Below are 22,126 nucleotides of genomic sequence, written 5' to 3' on the forward strand. Positions count from 1 at the left end.
GCTGGACAAAAATAGGACAGCTTTACAAACCAAAATCTTATTTGAAAAATCACACCCATGTGAAGTGAGGGGCACATCAGCATGACGTAAAATTTGACACATTGTCTATTTGCTCAGACACTATGACACGACTATGGACACCGACACAGGGAGGGGCTAGAATCAGTTAAAACAGAAAACAAACGCAAGGATGTGGTTTCGATAGCCTGACATAACAATCTACACTCTTTGTTAGGATCTTTTTGTAAGGAAAAGTAATAGTACTTTGTTTAACTGTACTTACGGTATTCTCACTTGTCTCTGTACAGGGCCTGATGATGTTAGGTTGGTGGGAGGAATCAGTAAATGTACTGGTGGACTGGAGATCAAACACCAGAGAGAATGGAGACGAGGGGTTGATCAGTCGACTGTCTGGAACCTGAAGGCAGCATCTGTAGTGTGTCGGCAGATAGACTGTGGATCTGCTCTGTCGACACAAAGGAGTTCTGCTCATTATACTGATGTATGGTCGATTATATCTTCCTGTGATGGTACTGAGTCTTCACTGAGGGAGTGTGGAGCAATGATGAGGTCTGACAGCTCCTATGACAGTCTGGAGGTGATCTCACTGATCTGTTCAGGTAACACAAACAATACTTCAACAATAACAGTAATCTGTACAGTCTGCTATTAAATTGATCTGGCTTGTCTGTCTGTCTGTCCCCATACGTCTGTCCATCCGTCTATCTGTGTGCGTCCGTGCGTCCGTGTGTCCGTGCGTGTGTGTGTGTGTGTTATGTATTTGCTGTATTACCGTGTTGTTCTTGCTTACTGTAAATCGCTCTGGATTAATTTAACCCAATTAGACCTGAGGACTATTTTAAAAATGAAAAACCTACGTTTCTATGTCAGTGGTTCTCAAACTATTTCATGTCAAGGGCCCCCAGAATTATATGTATGTGGCTGGCATATCTGAAAATATGTTGTTCCAGGGACCCCCCCAGAAGCGAACATGTGAAATAAAAACGTTTGCTCTGAAATAATTTAAATCCAATGATTTGCACACGTTTTCACGATTAAAAAAAAAGGAGATCTACAAGCTAGTGCTGCGCTTTTCAATAACTAAAGTATAACACAATGCTTAAAACACCAAAAGGGTTCCCGTCCTGAATGGGTTAAGAGCGTCTGCTAAATGCCTACATTATAAATTGTGTGTGTGTGTGTGTGTGTGTGTGTGTGTGTGTGTGTGTGTGTGTGTGTGTGTGTGTGTGTGTGTGTGTGTGTGTGTGTGTGTGTCCTCATGTTTTCATCTGTTGTGAATAATGAATAAAAATGTTGAACACACTTTGTCTCTCTCTCTCCAGATTCAGTGAGGTTGGTGAATGGGACCAGTCTGTATTCAGGCAGAGTGGAGGTGAAATCTAACCAGTCGTGGGTCTCAGTGTGTGAAGATGACTTTGACCAGCAGGATGCAGAGGTGGTCTGTAGGGAGCTTGACTATGGGCCTCCTTCAGTCCTCCAGGGGGCGCTCTATGGGGAAGTGAACGCTTCGATGTGGACCAAAGAGTTCCAGTGTGAAGGCAACGAGTCTGTTCTCCTGGACTGTAGAACCTCAGACTCAACTAGAAACACCACCTGCTCACCCGACAAGACTGTTGGACTCACCTGCTCAGGTAATCAGGGACGTGCAGAGGGACCAGGAGAGCCAGGGCTGTGGCCTGATTCTTTTCTTTTTTACTACCCAGATTTAGAGGAATATATCATTTTAAATGAACACTAGGATCTAGAACAAATTGTAACCAGTGCAATGATGCAGTAAAGCCAATATATACTCTAACAAAAAGAATACTTAAATACATTAATGAAACGAACAACATCAAATAGAATAGAACAGATACCAGGTCACTTTCCTCAGCTGAATGTCATCACGATTGCAAATGCTTTCCCCACACCAGGGCCGGATTAACCATCCGCCGCTATGTGCAGCTCAACAGGGGCATGTGGCAAGGGGGGCATATTAAAAAAAAACAATCATTTATCAGGTCAGGCCAGCTAGCCACAACCAGCGCAGCAAAAACAATCTCTCCTAAGCTCAGGCCAGGCCAGCCAAAGTCAATTTAAATTCAATTCAGGCAGTGTTGCTGCAGCACAGTGCAGCGCACTAAAATGCCCTTTATAAAAAGTTTATAAACACTGTTAATGGAGGGAAGAAGTTAATAATATAAATAACATCAGATGGTACATTTCTCATGTGAAATTGCTTTAAAGGCCCCCAAAATGTCCCCCAAGGGCCCCCAAAATTTTGGCGCGCGACTTGGTGAGATCTGCCTCTGAAAAACTTTTGCAGATAGAACAGTCAGTGTTTCCCAAACTGGAAACGGGCACTAGGGACATGTGGGCACATGGACAACTGCCCAATTGTCCAGGTGCCAACATGTCCCTAGTGCCCAGTTGTCCTGGTGCCCACATGTCCCGGTGCCCACAGGTCCCTAGTGCCCATATGTCCCTAGTGCCCAGTTGTTCTGGTGCCCACATGTCCCTAGTGCCCAGATGGTTTTGGTGCCCGGAAAATGCCCAAGAAATGGCCAGAAAATGCCATTAAAAAAAAAAAAATCTGCGCCCTCGCTTTGCTCGGGCGCGAGAGTCGCATTTCTGAAATGCATTTTACTGGTAAAAAAAAAAGAAAACCAATGTAATTTATTGCAATGGTTGCCAGTTGTATTCCAGTGAAGTTGTACTATTTGCCTATACCTTATTGTGTTCCATGTGTTCGGGGTTGGTCGTGCCCGCGCTATGGAGGGGGGGGGCATTAAAAATGATCTGCACAGGGGCACTCATGGGGGTTAATCTGGCCCTGCCCCACACTGAAAGTACAAAAACTATCATTTCATTGGCATGACCATGATGGGCCGCAGAGACATGAAGCATCATTTCAATCACTTTAATTAGCATTCTTTTCATGTGTGTGATTTGCTTTAAATGGTGCTTTTATCCAGAGTGCTTTACATAGATTGTGCATTACATTCACCCATTCACACACACATTCACACACCGATGGCAGAGTTAAGGTCCCCACACACCGAGCGTGTTTTTCGGATTTTTAGCTGCGTTTCTATCGATTTTCCGAAAAACGCGGCCGGTGTGCAACCACCTTTAGTCTAACCTACTTAGAACCTACACTAACTCTGAGGGAACCCGGCATCGAACCGGCTACTCTACCGGCCACTCTACCCCTGATCCACTGCCCCTTTACTTACTCTGATTTAGGTTGACAGATATTTTTGGAACGTACCGGTGGTGCTTTCTGTGTCCCCTGCAGGACAGACTGTGTGTAAGACTCGGCCACAGTTTTCACAAACTTATCCGGTATCCTATATGATCCGACTACGAGTATGTGTAGCATCTTTTGTGTCGATCACTTAAAATGAAAGTAATGCATTTTCTAATTTTGTTTTTGTTTTTACTGCTTACTTTCGTCTCTGTACAGATGTCAGGTTGGTGGAAGGAACCAGTAACTGTGCTGGAAAACTTGAGATGAAACTCCATGATGAGTGGAGACCAGTGCATGATTCTGACTGGACCCTGCAGTCATCATCTGTAGTGTGTAGACAGATAGCCTGTGGTTCTGCTGTTTCATCACTAAGACTGGTTGGTTCTGTAAAACAACCTGTATGGTGGATAACATCTCCCTGTGTTGGCTCTGAGTCTTCACTGAAGGACTGTGGAACAAATGCGTCTTATACTTCAGCCCACAGACTGGAGGTGATCTGTTCAGGTAACACCTGTTCAGGTGTCTGTCTGTCTGTCTGTCTGTCTGTCTGTCTGTCTGTCTGTCTGTCTGTCTGTCTGTCTGTCTGTCTGTCTGTCTGTCTGTCTGGCTGGCTGTCTGTCTGTCTGTCTGTCTGTCACACAGAACACACACCTCCCTTGCCACTGAGGTCTACACGTTCTTTAGTTGTATTAACCTAAAGTACAAAATAAAGTACCACCAACAAAATAATCACATATTAATAGGTTACCGAGTCCTGACTGTCCATTACAGAGACAGGGCTGCCATATTTCAGAAAATGTCAAGAGTGAGACTCTATAGTGTCTTAATGCGTTCGACGCCGTCCGAAGAGCAGCGGCGAAAATAATTGGCCTTTTTTAATGTGGATTTGTCCCGTTTTAACGTTGATATTTAACCTTAACGTTGATGTCTTCACCTCCATGCCAGCTGCTCTCCCTGCACTGACAGCCTCCTCATGCAGCTTAAAGTAGAAATGAAAAAGATATCTATCTATCTATCTATCTATCTATATGCTCAGACCCGCAGCCAGCCAGCAGGCCACACACATAGTGCTCAGACCCAGCCAGCCACACACATAGCTCCGTAAGGGAGTGGTCAGTGGTTGCACCACTCAAAAAATCTTCAAAAAACTGAAGAGGCTACTGGAGATTGGATAACCTGATTTGGACATGATCTGATGGAGGACAATGTCACTATGACAGAAAGAGAAGATGGGTCTGGCCAGTGGCCACATTCATTCACCCCATAATCTCAGTGGAAATTGGGGAATATGTTGTGAAATAAAAAGTCAGAAAACTGGAATGTGGGAAAATGCCTTATTTTTACATTTTCTTAGTTCAAACACATCTGTGGGCTCTCTCTCTGAACAGAAACAAGTCGCGATGCGCCCCCCCCCCCCCCTTCACTTCACGCACACACACACACACACACACACACACACACACACACACACACGACTTTGTCCCTATAATGTGCACGCACGGGCTACTGGCACCGTTCCACTTCACTTCCTCATATCACGCAAGAGACGCCAAACACCTAACTTGTTGTAACTTGTGGGGTCTATATTGTCTTCCATGAAAAATGGCGATTTGGTCCACTGTTTACCCTCCTACTGCATATGCTGCATGAGATCTCATGCAGATCGGCTATTTTACCGTTTGTGAGGACGCACACATGAGCGCGCGTTATTACGCGGCGGAGCCGCGGAGAAAATTGTTATTTATAATGCGTGTGAAATGGCATGTGTGGCGTGGTGCGTGGTAAAGGGTTAAATTGCGTGACTGTCACGCTCAAAGGGTGAGACATGGCAGCCCTGACAGAGACATGTTAGGAATTATGAATACACAAAAGTTAGTTATTACATTTAGACAACTCCTTATTTGTGCGCAGTGATTTTGGAAAATGTATTCTTGAATGATCTCAACTAAGATCCCCACTCTTTAAAAAATGGCATTTCAGAGATGAGCGGAGCAGTCCTGGAAAAGTGTAATGTTCTATGATTAAAATGATCTCTCTCTCTCTCAGACTCAACTAGAAACACCACCTGCTCACCAGACAAGACTGTTGGACTCGCCTGCTCAGGTAATAATAATCATAACTAAAAGGACATTTCACATCATGTGACTGGTTTGTGGTCACCTGCAGCCTGGCATCATTCACTTCCCTGTGCAGTGAGTGGAATGTACTCTAGCTGCAGACACTGTCATGTCTGTGATTACTTTGATTCTGATGGGATGAGAAATCACATCTAATATAAGCATATGGTTGTGAATCACCAAGGTGGAAAAACTGGAGCTATTTAGGCTATTACCTTGTACTTCCTGCTGCCACCGTAGTCCAATTGAATTGTGGAATTGGTCGAATTGAAGAAGTAATCCAGCACCGCACCACAAAGCACAAGGCACCACAAATATGTTATGCTTAGGGCACCCAAATGGCCAGCAGCGGCCCTGATTACCTCTATAGTATTTATATACTTGTAATTCGCATTCCTATTTAACAATGAAAGTAATAGTAGTTTATTTTCTTTTTTGCCACTGTACAGAGCCTGGTGACGTCATGTTGGAGGGAGGAACCAGTAACTGTTCTGGTATCCTGAAGGTGAAACACCAGGAAGAGTGGAGACCAGCGGGTTCTATTTATGACTGGAACCTGAAGTCATCATCTGTAGTGTGTAGACAGCTGAACTGCGGCTCTGCTGTTTCAACACAAAGGAGGTCTGATGCAACCGTTGAACCTGTGTGGAAGATTCCATGTGTTGGATCTCAATCTTCACTGAGGGAGTGTGGAGCAAAGGAGTCTCATAATTCCACTGAGAGACTGGAGGTGTTCTGTTCGGGTAAAACACATAAACAGTGACCTCCACTTCACCTCCACAACTCTGCGTGTGTGCGTGCATGCACATGCGTGTTTAATAAGATACATGTACATTGACACCCCCCTTCCCTCCCTCCCCCCCCCCCCTCTCTTTCTCTCTCTCTCTCTCTCTCTCTCTCTCTCTCTCCAGAGTCTGTGAGGTTGGTGAATGGGACCAGTGTGTGTTCAGGCAGAGTGGAGGTGAAATCTAACCAGTCGTGGGTCTCAGTGTGTGAAGATGACTTTGACCAGCAGGATGCAGAGGTGGTCTGTAGGGATCTTGGCTGCGGGGCTCCTTCAGTCCTCCAGGGGGCGCTATATGGAGGCCTGAACGCTTCGATGTGGACCAAAGAGTTCCAGTGTGAAGGCAACGAGTCTGCTCTCCTGGACTGTAGAACCTCAGACTCAACTAGAAACACCACCTGCTCACCAGACAAGACTGTTGGACTCGCCTGCTCAGGTATAATCTAATCATTTTAGTAATGTCCTCAAAATATGAGGAGGGAAAATTACCATCTATGCCGCCAAAATTTGAGGACGGAATTGCAGCAAAATTAACCATGTATGGTGCCGACATTGGCGATGTGGTTGGCCGTAAGCTGTGCCGTTATTCCCATTATGTGCTGTGATTGGCTGAGCATGGCATAACGGGTGTGATATTCCGTGCTCAAACTTTGAGTTTTGAGTTTGACGTTTGGTCATTTCCGTTACAAGAAGTTCACCCGTTTGCCGTCTTGGGAGTGACAGCTCACCATGTGTTAGTGTTAGACAGTGTTAGGAAAGTATGCTTTTCTGTATTTGGTTTTATGGGTCCCTCTTGAAAATGAGATGCTGCATCTCAAGAGGCTGTCCCTTCAATAAAAATCTGAAATCTGAATAGATCCCCACCATCTGTTAACAGAACGGGTGCATGCTTTTGGTTAGACATACCATTCGTCTGATATCTCAAACCCTCAACCTCACCCTAACCTCCCACGGGGCAGCACACCTAGTAAGTAGCCTTGCCGAGCCATGAGGCCCATAGGGCAGGAGCTTAACTCCTGTTTCTGTAGCGTGAGGCAGCTTGATGTACACCCCCTGGACATGACGCTAGTATGTCGCAGGCACTTACCCCCTAATCCAACCCTTGATGCTGAGTGTCAAGCAGGGAGGCATTGGGTCCCATTTTTACAGTCTTTGGTATGACCTGGCCGGGGATTGAACCCCGACCTCCCAGTTTCAGGGCGGACACTCTAACCACAAGGCCACTGAGCTGGTGCAGCACACCTAAACCTAACCTTAACCCTCTCCCAACCCTTAACGCCCCCCTCACCAACTTTAATCCGGTCGTCTTAACGCACCCCTCACCAACCTTAACCAATGCTATGTCTAACCAAAGTATGCGTCCCAACAGAACACCACCATCCATTAACATGGAGTGGGAGAACTGAACACTTTCGGCTCACAAGTCATGTCTGCTCTAAATGGTTTGTAACGGTCTTGTCTCTGTACAGAGCCTGATGGCGTCAGGCTGGTGGGAGGAAGCAGTAACTGTAGTGGTGTACTGGAGATGCAACACCAGGGAGACTGGAGAGCCGTGGATGGTCAGTCCGACTGGAACCTGAAGTCATCCTCTGTCGTGTGTAGGCAGATGGACTGTGGCTCTGACGTTTCAACACAAAGGAGTCCTGCTTCAACGGTTCAACCTGTGTGGTGGATCACAGCTGACTGTGTTGGAACCGAGGCTTCACTGAGGGAGTGTGGAATGACACTGTCTGAGAATTCCACTGTCACATTGGAGGTGATCTGTTCAGGTAACACAAACAGTGACGTCCGTCTACTTGCCTACTCACTTAACCTATACCTATCTACAGCATAGAAACAGGATGTTTCTTTTTCTGAATGAATTTAAAATAACTTTTTTGCATCGTCTAATTTCAGCAAAAGCCATACAATATGTTGGATCTCTAATCTTGGTTCCATCTCATTGGCTACTCTATACTGTAAATGTAAATATCTGCTGTACTATAATTCAATCACTCGTGTCTTGTTACAGATCTTCTGTTTAAGCCAAACATCAGCGTCTTCCCCACTCTAAACGGGGTTTCTGAGGGCCAGCTGCAGGGGCATCAGGTGTCTCTAAACGGGGTTTCTGAGGGCCAGCAGCAGGGGCAGCAGGTGTTGGAAGGTTCCAACTTCAGCATCATCTGCTCCATCCTGCCACAGTACCCAGACGGCTCCTTCTACCTCACCTTCACTGGAGCCAACAGCACACACAACCACACCCAGCCAGCTGTCAATCACTCTGCCAACTTCCTGTTCTTCGAAGCAGGCCCCGGCCACCAAGGGAATTACAGCTGTGCTTATCACGTCGACGTTGTTATAAATCACACCAACGTGTTTTCTCACAATGTCTCCTCTGAGAGCGACATCCTCTCTCTCACCGTCGTCACAGGTAACCTGAATGAAATTACCTTTAAACCATTCTGGGCGGGAACCCCTTTTGGTGTTTTAAGCGTTAATGTTATACTTTAGCTGTTGAAAAATAGCAGACCTACAAGCTTGTAGCGCGTCACCGAGTGCCACACTACGAGCTTGCAGGTCTGCTATTTTTGATGAATCTTGAAAATGTGGCTCAATTCTTTGAATATATATTCTTTCAGAGTGAATGTTTTTAACTCAAATCTTTGCTTCTGGTGGCGGGGGGAGGGGGTCCTTGACATGAAAAAGGCTGAGCACCACTGACATAGAAACACAGGTTTTTCAGAAAACTGATTTAGAATCGGCCTCAGGTCTAAATGGGTTAAACTCACAATATGAATCTCCGTCAGGCATGATTCAATCAAACATGAAGGTTTATCAAATGTTCTTACATGATTTGATGATGTTTTATTTTTCACAGTCCCTCCTACAGTCCCTCCTACAGTCCCTCCTACAGTCCCTCCTACAGTCCCTCTGACACCTGAGGACAGCAGCAGAGTTACAGTCACTGTGGTGGTGCTGCTGTTGGTGCTGCTGTTGGTGCTGCTGGTACCCATCCATGCCCTCTATTGTCTCTGGCAGGTAATACATCTTTACACAACACAAGACTGGAATGTGTATAAATGACAGTTAAACCAGAGTTAGGAGAGAGATAGGAGGGTTTTCAGCCAGATGTGATTCAGTGACTTAACGTTGAGTGTTTCTGTGTTTCTCCAGGCCAGCAGAAGACATAATGCAGGAGTGTGGGACACTGCGACGGTTCATTATAATGTCGGAAATGAGAACATTGATATCGAGTATTATAATGTTGTTGGTTCTGATTCTGAAGTTGGCATCGAGTATGAAGTGATAGATGAACAAGTAGTTGTTGAATCTGGCTCCATTGAAGAGGCAGACGACTCAGACTATGAAGAGATAGATCAACAAGTAGTTGTTGAAGCTGCTGGACCCAGTGAGGAGACAGAATACCACCAGTATGAAGAGATAGATCAACAAGGAGTTGTTGAAGCTGGACCCAGTGCTGAGACAGGAGTCCAGGCCCCATAGACACTTGAGACGCTCGGGTGGCACAGTAAAGTAGCTGTGCCCACCATTGCGGAGTCTAGGGGGGTTCGAATCCACCTCATCTGGCTTTGTCGAGCATGTACACAAACACATTTGGCCCATGTTCGGGGTAGAGAAGCCGGGCGGGGAGGGTGATATATATATATAGTCACTGCACATAATCCTAAGTAGTAGTAAGATGAAGGCTCTACATCCTCCCGGTATGATCTCCAGGTGAGCTTGTGACAATGTACAGAAATGTGTGTGGGGGGCAAAAAAAGGGGGAAAAAATAAAAGAAAACAAGATTGACAGGAACAGACAGACAGAAGTACTGTACTTGACCTGATGTTTGTGGTTGTAAATAGAAAATTGGGGATAAAAAGGGAAAAAAAATAAAAAATAAATAAAGAAAAAAAAGATTGACAGGAACAGACAGACAGAAGAACAAGTACTGTACTTTACCTGGTGTTTGTGGTTGTAAATAGAAATAATTCCTCCCAGTCCACACAGACCATAGCTAAACGAGGACAGACAGAAGATGTGATTTTGAAACGGAAGCCTTGTTGCGTTTTTATTTAGCTTGTTATGGGGGCATGGTTAAATCAATTTATGTAGTGTCACGGTCAGTCATCCATGCTGGCGCTGTATAATACTACAAATATTAGCCGTCCCAAACGTCAGGCTCAACCGCCGCCTATCCAGTCAGGATGCTCTCTGTGGTTCCTCTATGGAACCATGCCCCGAGAATTAATATCCCAAGCAGGCAACAGCAACACGTAAATAGTCGTGTATGTAGGATAATTAAAATAGTCAACTTGATGAAGGGCTATAGTCAGTGGTTGCTATACAATTGTTACTTTTACATATTTTATGCGATTAGGGTATTAATATGAATAATCTTGCTTTGTCATTCAAGCTAATGTGTAATCCCTCCATTTTTTGCTTTGTGTTTTGTTTATATATTTTTTTACAGAACAGTGTTTGTTATGAGCAGTAAGCCATAGTGTAAATAGGAGGTTATTGTTCCAAAAAAAAATATGTATGTGATATATTACCATGTTTTTGTTCTTTTTTTTAAGATTTAAAGATTTAAAGATTTTTTTTAAATCACAGTTAAGCAACTTTACTTTGTATTGTATCCTTTTCTTTGTGTTACTTATCTCTATTGTTGGATGAACACCTCATTGAAGTTGGTATACTGTACATATAGTCCATTATGAAGGCATGAAACCCATTCAAAGCGCATTGGAACTGAATGCACCTTCATTACTGTGAAGTCGACGGCTGTCACTTAACTATAACTATTCATACAGTTTTAAACAGTTGAATTGATGAGATAATGTAATGTTTTTTTCTTTGTGCCTTTTGAAATAAAGACAAAAGTCCTGAAAATGAAGAATGTTTCTCCACAATGTGTTGTGTGTAGTAGAGGAAGCTCCCATCGGTTACCATGAACACAAACGCATCCAACAGCAGCAGCAGAAGACAAGCTGCTATGGTAACTAAACTGACATTTTAACATAGATTAAATACTTTATTGGCAAAAAAACTAACCCTTTTCAAGAGGGATTTGGCCATGAAAGAGCCTCGTCAAACACATGTTCATTCAAAGCAACACGGAAACAATGAATGCAGAGTGAAGACATCACAATAGCGCACACGTTACACCAGAGCAAATAACAACGAAGAATCATAAATAATCATAATACCTCTCCATCATCTTCAGGGGGGTCCCTGGCACTGAGGCCGGGGCCACTGGAAAATATATGCAAAACATGTGTTCATTCTATCTGATAATAAATACATTTTGTTCTCAGTCCCCCTGGCCAAATGAGATATAGTCTTCTGGACTATAGACAGGGCTATTTGTGTCTATGTTATAATGTTAGTAGCCTATGCATGCGTTGGCATGTACAGTAGGTTCCGGTTCTATTTTATGTAGAAGTTAAACATCAGCAGGGTCACCACTGTCTCTGCTAACACAATCTGAGAACCCATCGTCAAACAATAAAGGAAAAACAGCGCCCTCTTTGCCAGTCAACAGTCTGTTGAGAGACTACTGCTAGTGCTAACATGACAGCTAAACTGATCATGAGCTAAACCTAGAAGTGTGTTACATGACCATCCCCTGGTGGACAAACTTGTAAACAGCATGACATGCAGTATATAATGCATAATGAACTGTGAACAGACAAAGCAACAAGAGACATCCTCATCCTTACATAAGTAATAGGAAGAATATGAACATGAGGCAGGCGCAATCTGGTATCACCAGAGTAATCTAGTAGGAGAGTAATGACACTCTGTTGACTCCCATTGTAAGTGTAACAATGGAATGCGGAAGTGCTCATCCTATCTCAATGGGATAGTTCCAGCCATAGGAGCAATGTTTGGAACTATATAGCATAGGCACCCGAGCTTTACGGCGAGATCAAAGCGTGTCGCCACTCTTACTAGATTACTCTGAGTATCACATGCATGCTAAACAGACTAGTCTGAGGGACAGCTTCTGCTGCACATCTATTTATTCACTCATAATTAAATATATCTACCTGCTGCACTTTAGACCATGCTCTGCTTTTCCCCCACACTTTTCTTCACTATTCACCAGTGGTAGAAGGTATTTTAACACGTGGTGAAGTTGAAGCGTGGGCGTGGCTCTGCTGGAAATTACATACATCAAACCTATCAGATATCAGTGATTCATTGGTGTGTTACCTCGAACTATACTATGCTCTGCTCTCTACCTGTCCTCAAACGAGCATGACAGTGTAATCAAAATAATAATGGTCAGATCATCGCATACAGACATATTTTTTATTTACTGCGGAGAGAACACATGTTTGACTGATCACTCGTCACTCTCGTGGTGTTTTCCCCCTCTCCCTCATGGTTCCATAAGGATATGTAGGCTACAGGAGAAGGAGAAGTAGTCCGCACACTGTTTGTAGCTCCCACAGGAATTGTATTAGGTATAAGGATGACAACGTTTCGACCCCTTTGGGTCTTCGTCAGGTGGCCTTGGCCTCGTTTAACAGCCACGGCAATGTTATGATGATGAAGATTGTTGTCAGAACTTTGCTCTCTTAATACCCTGACGCGTTCACTTGTTCCAGCTTATTGTTCCACCTTGCTTCAGGAATACACAAAATACACATTAAAGAAGCAGCCAAAACTGCAAATAAGTTTGCCATGGATAATGCTTGGTCACTGTCACATGAGACACACACTATAGCTGTTTCAGTAGTCTTATGTCCTTCTTCTATAGGTCCCTACGAATCCATTACACACTTTGTGTATATTATGTGTGAAATATTCCATTCCCCTTAACGCCCAGTCCACCACAATTCACAGTGCATCTACTGTACTAGTTGTAACAATTATCCCCAAAGGCACCCCGGGTCTGCAACTTGCATAGTTGTGGACTGGGCTTATATTAAAAGATCCAAGGACAGTGATTGCTTGACTTATTGGTAGCTTCTTTACCTTCTATAAGAGTTCGGGTGTCCATAATAAACTAACAGGAAATTGTCACAACAGTCCTGCTTATAATATATTTTGTATCTCTATGTCACTGGATTTCCACTAAACTCAAGTCAGATTGCAGAATGTGTGATGAAGAATACAGTGGTCAGCTGGAAGTGCGAGACGCAATGTAGGCTATTAGTCCGTAGGATTGAATAAAGAAGTGCGTTTGTGTGACCGAACGCCGCATAGTACGCATAGCCCCGTAACTTCGGGAACGGTAAGACTAGTATAGTCTACTATACTACACTACAGTAATTGTAACTTGTGAAAACACAAAAACATACCAGGCCAGTCAGAGCAGCGTTATGGACGTACCGTAAACTAAATGCAGCTGTAGGCTAACGTTCGTCATTAGAAGAAAATCGTTCATTTGAGAGTGTCACTCAAGCCCCCAGACTGTAGTGCCCATAGGCTACTTTTGCAGTCCAGTTGGGTATGGGTGCTGGTTGGTTCCCAATCCCAAAACAATTTGAAGTTCAGATTAATCACCACTAGAGAGCACTGAGTGTCAAGAATTGAAATGGCAGTGGAGTGTGAGGTAGCTAGACTAAAAATAAATAGGTAGGGTAAGGGACCCATGCAGTTTTATGTTAAAACTAGTCTAACTATCTCCCTATTAGTAATCATTGTTACACTATTGTTCAGTTCAGTAACATGGGACTGTTTGTCTCCTCTTTCGTGAACATAAAATACATTTTACATCATGATTGACAGAGATGTAAATACCGGTAATACCGCTACACAAAGAAACGAATTTTGAACTGGAACTTTATACATTTAGAATCTGATAAATAGGTAGACCTACTCTCTGAAATTGGCAACCTTTAGCCGACCTGGAAATGTATTTTTTGTTCATTAGAGACAGCTCGACTATCAATACACCCCACTGAATAAACTCCTATAGCAGTGATACTCAACCTCAGGCCCGCGGGCCACATCAGGCCCGCGGGACCATTATGACTGGCCCACCAATGAAAATCTAAAAAAAAAGAAGAAAAACAAATCTGGAAAATGAAATAAAAATAAATAAATCTGAATGAAGTTATCTTTAATTACATTATTATAAGTAATACTATTAGAGTTGTACTATTACTCGAACGAAAATAAAAGCTTGGGGGGGGGGGGAGATGCAATGCAAATGAAAGACATATACTGTGTATCCCTATTCCCTGACATAATTTTATAGCTAAACGGACAGAATTCTATTTTATTTGAATGATGAAACCCAGCTGCCATTAATAGTTGGAAATGGAAATTGCGGAAATTGCGGAAATGTAAATTGCGGAAATGTAAATTGCGGAAATTGCGGAAATGGTGGAAATGGAAATTGCGGAAATTGCGGAAATGGAAATTGAGGAAATTGCGGAAATGGAAAATGCGGAAATTGCGGAAATGGTAATTGCGGAAATTACGGAAATTGCTCTTCACTTATAGCTATCTATTTTCAGGTAGATTGTTTTATTTTACTCAGTCAGCCATATCACTACTCATTTTTTTTCATGAAAAAGGTCATAGCTGGGTAATCTATTTTCAGGCAAATTGTGTTTATTGTATTTTATTTTACTCAGCCATAACAATTTATTTTCTGTTAACCAACTTGCTGGCTGGCAGGCAGGCAGACAGCTCATAGACAGGCAGACAGACAGACGGCTACTCATGGAGAATTGGACAGGCAGGCAGTCAGACAGCTACTCATAGACAGGCAGACAGACAGCTACTCATGGAGAATTGGACAGGCAGACAGCTACTCATGGACAATTGGACAGGCAGGAAGGCAGACAGCTACTCATAGACAGACAGACAGCTACTCATAGACAATTGGGCAGGCAGGCAGACAGCTACTCATAGACAGACAGACAGACAGCTACTCATGGACAATTGGACAGGCAGGAAGGCAGACAGCTACTCATAGACAGGCAGACAGACAGCTACTCATGGACAATTAGGCAGGCAGACAGCTACTCATAGACAGGCAGACAGACAGCTACTCATGGACAATTAGGCAGGCAGACAGCTACTCATAGACAGGCAGACAGACAGCTACTCATGGACAATTAGGCAGGCAGGCAGACAGCTACTCAGACAGGCAGACAGACAGCTACTCATGGACAATTGGACAGGCAGGCAGACAGACAGACAGCTACTCATAGACAGGCAGGCAGACAGCTACTCATAGACAGGCAGACAGTAAGACAGCTACTCATTGACAGACAGACAAATAACTACTCATGGACAGACAGACAGACAGGCAGGCAGGCAGGCAGGCAGGCAAAGAGCTACTCATGTTATGTTATTATGTTATTATAACAGCTACTCATGTTATGTGCATTAATTTGTGCAGCTATGGAAACAGCTCTTTGTGTTTATGCAAGAAAATGTAACACATTTATTTATTTACATATTGTGTGCATGCGCATTGTAGGCTACTTTGATACATTTTGCGAAAATAAAGCAATTGAAAGAGAGAAGTTATCAAGTATCATTAATGTCATACTTTTATCTACTGGCCCCTGGCCCCTTGCCATTTTTGTAATGTGGCCCACAGGTAAATCTATTTGAGTATCCCTGTCCTATAGGCCTATATTACTTTAAGACTGTCCGTCAGTCTTAATGAGCAATCAAAGAAATAGCAGGTAAATAGAAACAAACACATAGCCTAGTTATAGGCTAGACAGGCTGAATAAACTTTTCTCAAAATAGTCAGCTGAGGAAGCTGCATAGCTCCTGCAGTAGCCTTTATGAATCACGTGACTAAAATATAAAATATGAGAGCCTGAGGTGAGGGATTTGAAATGTCAATGTAACTGTAGCATATATGCTGCGTGCCTGGTGTGTGTGTGTGTGTGTGTGTGTGTGTGTGTGTGTGTGTGTGTGTGTGTGTGTGTGCGTGTGCGTGCGTGTGCGTGCGTGCGTGCATGCGTGCTTGCGTCCCGCAGTGTGCACCGATCCTGTTTTCTCTGTGATTTACATAGCCTACGTTTATAGCTATGTGTGTGTAGCTGCCTGTTCAAACGTGTTCGGGTGTCCATAATAAACTAACAGGAAATTGTCACAACAGTCCTGCTTATAATATATTTTGTATCTCTATGTCACTGGATTTCCACTAAACTCAAGTCAGATTGCAGAATGTGTGATGAAGAATACAGTGGTCAGCTGGAAGTGCGAGACGCAATGTAGGCTATTAGTCCGTAGGATTGAATAAAGAAGTGCGTTTGTGTGACCGAACGCTGCATAGTACGCATAGCCCCGTAACTTCGGGAACGGTAAGACTAGTATAGTCTACTCTACTACACTACAGTAATTGTAACTTGTGAAAACACAAAAACATACCAGGCCAGTCAGAGCAGCGTTATGGACGTACCGTAAACTAAATGCAGCTGTAGGCTAACGTTCGTCATTAGAATAAAATCGTTCATTTGAGAGTGTCACTCAAGCCCCCAGACTGTAGTGCCCATAGGCTACTTTTGCAGTCCAGTTGGGTATGGGTGCTGCTTGGTTCCCAATCCCAAAACAATTTGAAGTTCAGATTAATCACCACTAGAGAGCACTGAGTGACAAGAATTGAAATGGCAGTGGAGTGTGAGGTAGCTAGACTAAAAATAAATAGGTAGGGTAAGGGACCCATGCAGTTTTATGTTAAAACTAGTCCAACTATCTCCCTATTAGTAATCATTGTTACACTATTGTTCAGTTCAGTAACATGGGACTGTTTGTCTCCTCTTTCGTGAACATAAAATACATTTTACATCATGATTGACAGAGATGTAAATACCGGTAATACCGCTACACAAATAAACAAATTTTGAACTGGAACTTTATACATTTAGAATCTGATAAATAGGTAGACCTACTCTCTGAAATTGGCAACCTTTAGCCGACCTGGAAATGTATTTTTTGTTCATTAGAGACAGCTCGACTATCAATACACCCCACTGAATAAACTCCTATAGGCCTATATTACTTTAAGACTGTCCGTCAGTCTTAATGAGCAATCAAAGAAATAGCAGGTAAAGAGAAACAAACACATAGCCTAGTTATAGGCTAGACAGGCTGAATAAACTTTTCTCAAAATAGTCAGCTGAGGAAGCTGCATAGCTCCATCATACAGTAGCCTTTATGAATCACGTAACTAAAATATAAAATCTGAGAGCCTGAGGTGAGGGATTTGAAATGTCAATGTAACTGTAGCATATATGCTGCGTGCCTGGTGTGTGTGTGTGTGTGTGTGTGTGTGTGTGTGTGTGTGTGTGTGTGTGTGTGTGTGTGTGTGTGTGTGTGTGTGTGTGTGTGTGTGTGCGTGCGTGCGTGCGTGCTTGCGTCCCGCAGTGTGCACCGATCCTGTTTTCTCTGTGATTTACATAGCCTATACGTTTATAGCTATGTGTGTGTAGCTGCCTGTTCAAACGTGTCCATTATATTTTACTTGCAAATCCATGGGTAGCTTTGCACAATTCAAGCAGCCATAAAATATTCGCATTAATTTTGGGGCATAAACCAACATGATATACAACTTTATTTTATTTTAATCATAGTCAATAATAATGTGATAAGAAAATTCAGTACATGTATCATGACAACTTTCATAAAAATGCCACAGACGAAAAATGATAGATTCAGGACAACGAGGCCTTTTCGTGGAGGGGTCAGAATGAAATTTGGACTTACACTGTTTTTCGTCTGTGGTGCTTATTGTGAGATGGATTTCTTATTACTCTATAGTCTGATCTACTTGCTGAACTCTCTCTCTCTCTCTCTCTCTCTCTCTCTCTCTCTCTCTCTCTCTCTCTCTCTCTCTCTCTCTCTCTCTCTCTCTCTCTCTCTCTCTCTCTCTCTCTCTCTCTCTCTTCATCCAGCCTGGCTGACATGGGAAACTACTATAGAATGTTTTCTTTCAGTGAGATGATGTGAGCTGTACTGGGGCCAGTTTCTATCAGTTCTGACCTTCTGGCCACAGTGGCCAGTGTCCTGGGATTGGACCGGAAGATAAACAAACTGACCCCAGACCAGTTCATTATAGACAAGAGACGTTTTGAGACCTATACACCAAGTCCCACAGGACGGACGGATGGTCAGACGGGGTGGACAGATATTTGGACAGAGGGACAGGCGGGTCAACACACAGGAAGAGATTGGAGACACAGTTTTCCACTTTAGGGCCTCTGAGTCCTGTCTCTTAGTGGATCACAGTACTTCGTATATAGCCTGCCCTATAGTCAGTTTGATGAAACCATCAATTTGATGCAGAATCGACTGACCATTATTAATTAAAACATATATGTTTTGTAATTTAAGATCAGTTTAGTGATACCAGTAAGACGCGCAAACGCGGGAAGCGAACGCAGCTCGTACATATTTGGGGTTTTTTTTAAGATTTATTTTTAAGTTAAGTTTTTAAGCCATAACCATATTATAAGGAAAGGAGTCCCCAAAGCAGCTATACGTCCAAATATGGAGTGTGTTGCATAAATCACAAACAAATCACTCAGCTCCATATATGGGCACAAAGGGGGGGGACACGCACGCACGGACAGACATGATCTGCTAGGTCTCATAGTAAGTGCTCACTGCGTTCGCAATCACTGCGTTCGCAATACATATATATCTTTTCTGTGATGCCCTAAAAGAGCACCTGCCACAGGACTGTGGACTGTTTTCTGTGAACTAGAGGTTTGGCCGTACCCGTTGTACTCATCTGTGTCCCTTTTTTGCCCATATCTGGAGATCACTAATGTCATCAGTATATGCCCATAATATATTTTGCCCATCATCTTGTTGCTATACGTTTAGAAATTACTATTAGCTGTGAAAATGCAGAAACCTTGTATCTCCATATTGGAACTATTTTGTTTGTAATGGTAATATTGATATTTTTGATATTGTAACGACATAATATAATAGCCTAGAGAAACAAATCTTGGTGTTTTATCATGAACATTAGTGAGGACCAATTATATGAAGAGATGTTGAAAAGTGGTGAAGTGGTCCTTTAAAGGACAACTTTAGTTTTTTCAACCAAGGTTCATGTTTTAGGTTGTTATTAGAGAAAGTAAAAGGTGAGTGCTAAACTTTTTTCATTTGCTGCTTTTTTTAGTTTTAGGGATTTTAGCTGTTTTTGACAGGGGGGGGGGGGGGGGGGGGGCATTCGAACATGGGGCTAAATATGTATTTTTTTACAAAATATTATGGCAATTTCTTTTTTTATTATTTACTATAGTCATAATAGACCCCAGGAAATTACATCCGGTCAAATGTACATATTTTCAACTGTTTACTTTTTTCAGTGGATAAATATATATATTTGCCAAGCGAAAGATTATGATGATGTGTAAATCACTTTGGTTTCAGTTGCTGATTCATATAAACAATACAAATAGTTGTAACCTCATGAACTTCTATAAGCATATAACATTTCTTATCAACAAATAATAAATAACATTGGATTTTCTATTTTGTATGCTTTCAATTAAATAATTTTCGCTTTTCAAAACAGCGTTACAAAGTGCTTTACAATAGCATGATAAAATACAGTCAGGGAAAAAAAACATCTACAGTAAATGAGCATAACAAAGGGATTGGAATACGATCCTATTATGGACATATTCCAACTGTAAAATCTTGTTTCCACTTTGGCCAGCACAGACTGAAGGTTACACAGCTGTCATCTCATCCTTACTTATAGGACAAATAATGTCTACGTTCTTTTGGGGGGAATTTCAAAACAGCAATTCGAGTTTAGTGCAATCTATAATAAATATCTCCAACCGAAATGTTGTCAAGGAACAGCAACATTATCAACATTGCAGAAGCATTGAGCCAGCAGTAGAAATCTCAAATTGTATCATAAAGCCGTTTACAACAATAATTACGCTTTACTATGTTTTATAACTTGCTTTTCTTGCTGCTAAACCAATAAACTAGGATCCACATGAAACCAACGTTGGTTTCATATGGATTCATTGCTACTATTGCATATAAGCTGTAAAACGGGTATTTGTAATTAAAAGTTAGATAAACGTTTAGATACGTTTTAGATAAAAAAGGATGCTTTATGACACAATGACACAAATGTCTTTTATATAGTTCCGGTTTTATTCTTTAATAAGGTCCCCAGAGTTACAGAAATCATCTACAGATATCAGGGAATGGACTGTGCACTTGAAGGCCTTTCTTCAAGGTGCAAGTCAGTACTGCAGGTTTACATCAGTTAGAAACCAACTTTAAAGAAACATAGTGTTAATGAGCGTGGATCTGAGAAATGTAATACAAGTCGTCTCTAAAACAGATTACAGTTACATGGTCTATGAAGCACAGATGCTTTATATGCTACTGAAAAGTAATGATTAATGCTGTGGCAACCTTGGCCTCAATATTCAAAATGCTACATAAAAAAAACAAGTTGCAACTTTGAAATTGTATATATTCATCTTTAATCTGTCTTACTTTCTCTTCTTTTTTTTTTTACTGGCCTTGCCAACAGTCATTAGAAACATAAAACTGTGGAATATATCAAAATGCCACAACACTGAAAAACAACACAAAAAAAGAGAAACCCTCAAGAAAAATCGGCATCCGTCTGCAATCTACATGGGGTAGATATAGGACAAAGTACCAGGAAACATAACACTAAAAACAACCATCTTTGACATTATAGTTCTCTCCTTTAAATACATAACGTATTATATATATATATATCATAAGTTCTATGATTTACACATTTAAAGTGGTCACCGCACAAGACAAACGCCACAAAAAAAAAGGGGAAAAAAAGGAGTGAGACTGAGATGAAAGAGAGAATAATAAGAGAAGAAAAAGATGGAAAAAAAAGTCATCATAGCTTAGATGGTTAAATTTGACTAATTTTCACTTTCAATACGTTTCATTCATCAACAGGCTGCCATACAAGATCACCAGCTCTTTGGAGAGCAGGGGTCAAATTCTGTGTGTTACAGGAATATTCTGTTTCAACAACTTATAAAATACCTTGAATGTAATTGTGTCTCGTGTGTGAACCAAAGAAAAGATGTCCATACCCTGATTGATTACGCTCCAGTACACCTGCTGTATTTCTACATCCCAAATAGTCATTGCAACTCTTCCTCTGTTGCTTCTCCATAATAATGTGACTTGTGCATTAAGTGCAGGCCTTAAATCCATAATTATGCGTACATGCATGTAGCACGATTCTATACTGTCTGTTCAAACGAGAGAGAGAGAGAGAGAGAGAGAGAGAGAGAGAGAGAGAGAGAGAGAGAGAGAGAGAGAGAGAGAGAGAGAATACAGGTTTAAGAAATGGAAAGAAAACATAGTTGAAGGGGCACACAAGTTAACTAGAAACAAAACAGCTTTACAATATCAAGCTTACAGTAGGTTATATAGGCTAGTATTTGTTTATTAGCATGTCTATGACATAGGTACAAAACTGTGAGAAACCGAGAGAGAAAGAGAGATGAAGAGAGTTAGACATGATGTATAGTGTGTACAGCAACACTGACATTATGGTGTCCCATTGATGTGGTTAAACAACACGGGGAGATTCAATAACAGCACAAAAACACAAAGGATTTCAATTCAATAATGGAAAACATAGACTCGTGATAACTATAATGTGTATAATTTATGAAGATAAAGTTGACCCAAAGAGACCAAAAGTGAAGCTAACTAACGCTACAGTGAAAGACAGAGGGCTGGCGTGCTGAAAAATGGGCACTATATGCATGACACTCCTGATGGCTCATTTGATAATGTGAGCGGGTGTGTAATTGTGGATAGTGATAATAGTTATACAGATATTATAGATTCAGGCTCTGTGTGTGTGTGTTGAGGTTGCTAAAACATAGGCTGGTGTGGAAGGTCAAATAGTGTAGGTTTGTGTGCAGGTAGCATGGGTGTCATACTGTAGGCTACTTTTATTAACCCCCTTAGGTTGTTAGATAGGGTTAATATAGTTTCAAAGATCGGGTCTTATA

General features: G+C 42.1%; 2 protein-coding genes across 3 annotated transcripts in view; one reads left to right on the forward strand and one right to left on the reverse strand.

The window, feature by feature from the left end:
• cdh1 (cadherin 1, type 1, E-cadherin (epithelial)) overlaps positions 1-22,126 on the reverse strand; it is a 159,110-nt gene that overhangs the window by 119,279 nt on the left and 17,705 nt on the right. The window lies entirely within an intron of this gene.
• On the forward strand, positions 7,637-11,022 carry LOC308328143 (uncharacterized protein). 2 transcript variants are annotated; one of them, XM_080781864.1, is made up of 4 exons: positions 7,637-7,920; positions 8,163-8,561; positions 9,009-9,169; positions 9,305-11,022. In XM_080781864.1, the coding sequence occupies exons 1-4, from the start codon at positions 7,677-7,679 to the stop codon at positions 9,632-9,634; spliced, it is 1,134 nt and encodes a 377-aa protein (XP_080637990.1). In that variant the 5' UTR covers positions 7,637-7,676; the 3' UTR covers positions 9,635-11,022. The 2 variants fall into 2 exon arrangements, with proteins under 2 accessions (XP_080637990.1, XP_080637991.1); XM_080781865.1 differs by having other exon boundaries at positions 9,021-9,169.

The sequence above is a fragment of the Protomyctophum bolini genome (genome assembly GCF_963924005.1).
Source record: "Protomyctophum bolini genome assembly, chromosome: 14".
Classification (NCBI taxonomy): Eukaryota; Metazoa; Chordata; class Actinopteri; order Myctophiformes; family Myctophidae; genus Protomyctophum; species Protomyctophum bolini.

Coding starts and splice junctions, on each gene's coding strand:
- LOC308328143 (XM_080781864.1), top strand. CDS start 7,677: ATGCAACACCAGGGAGACTGGAGAGCCGTGGATGGTCAGTCCGACTGG. Junction 8,562..9,008: donor CTCTCTCACCGTCGTCACAG/GTAACCTGAATG, acceptor TATTTTTCACAG/TCCCTCCTACAGTCCCTCCT. Junction 9,170..9,304: donor CCCTCTATTGTCTCTGGCAG/GTAATACATCTT, acceptor GTGTTTCTCCAG/GCCAGCAGAAGACATAATGC.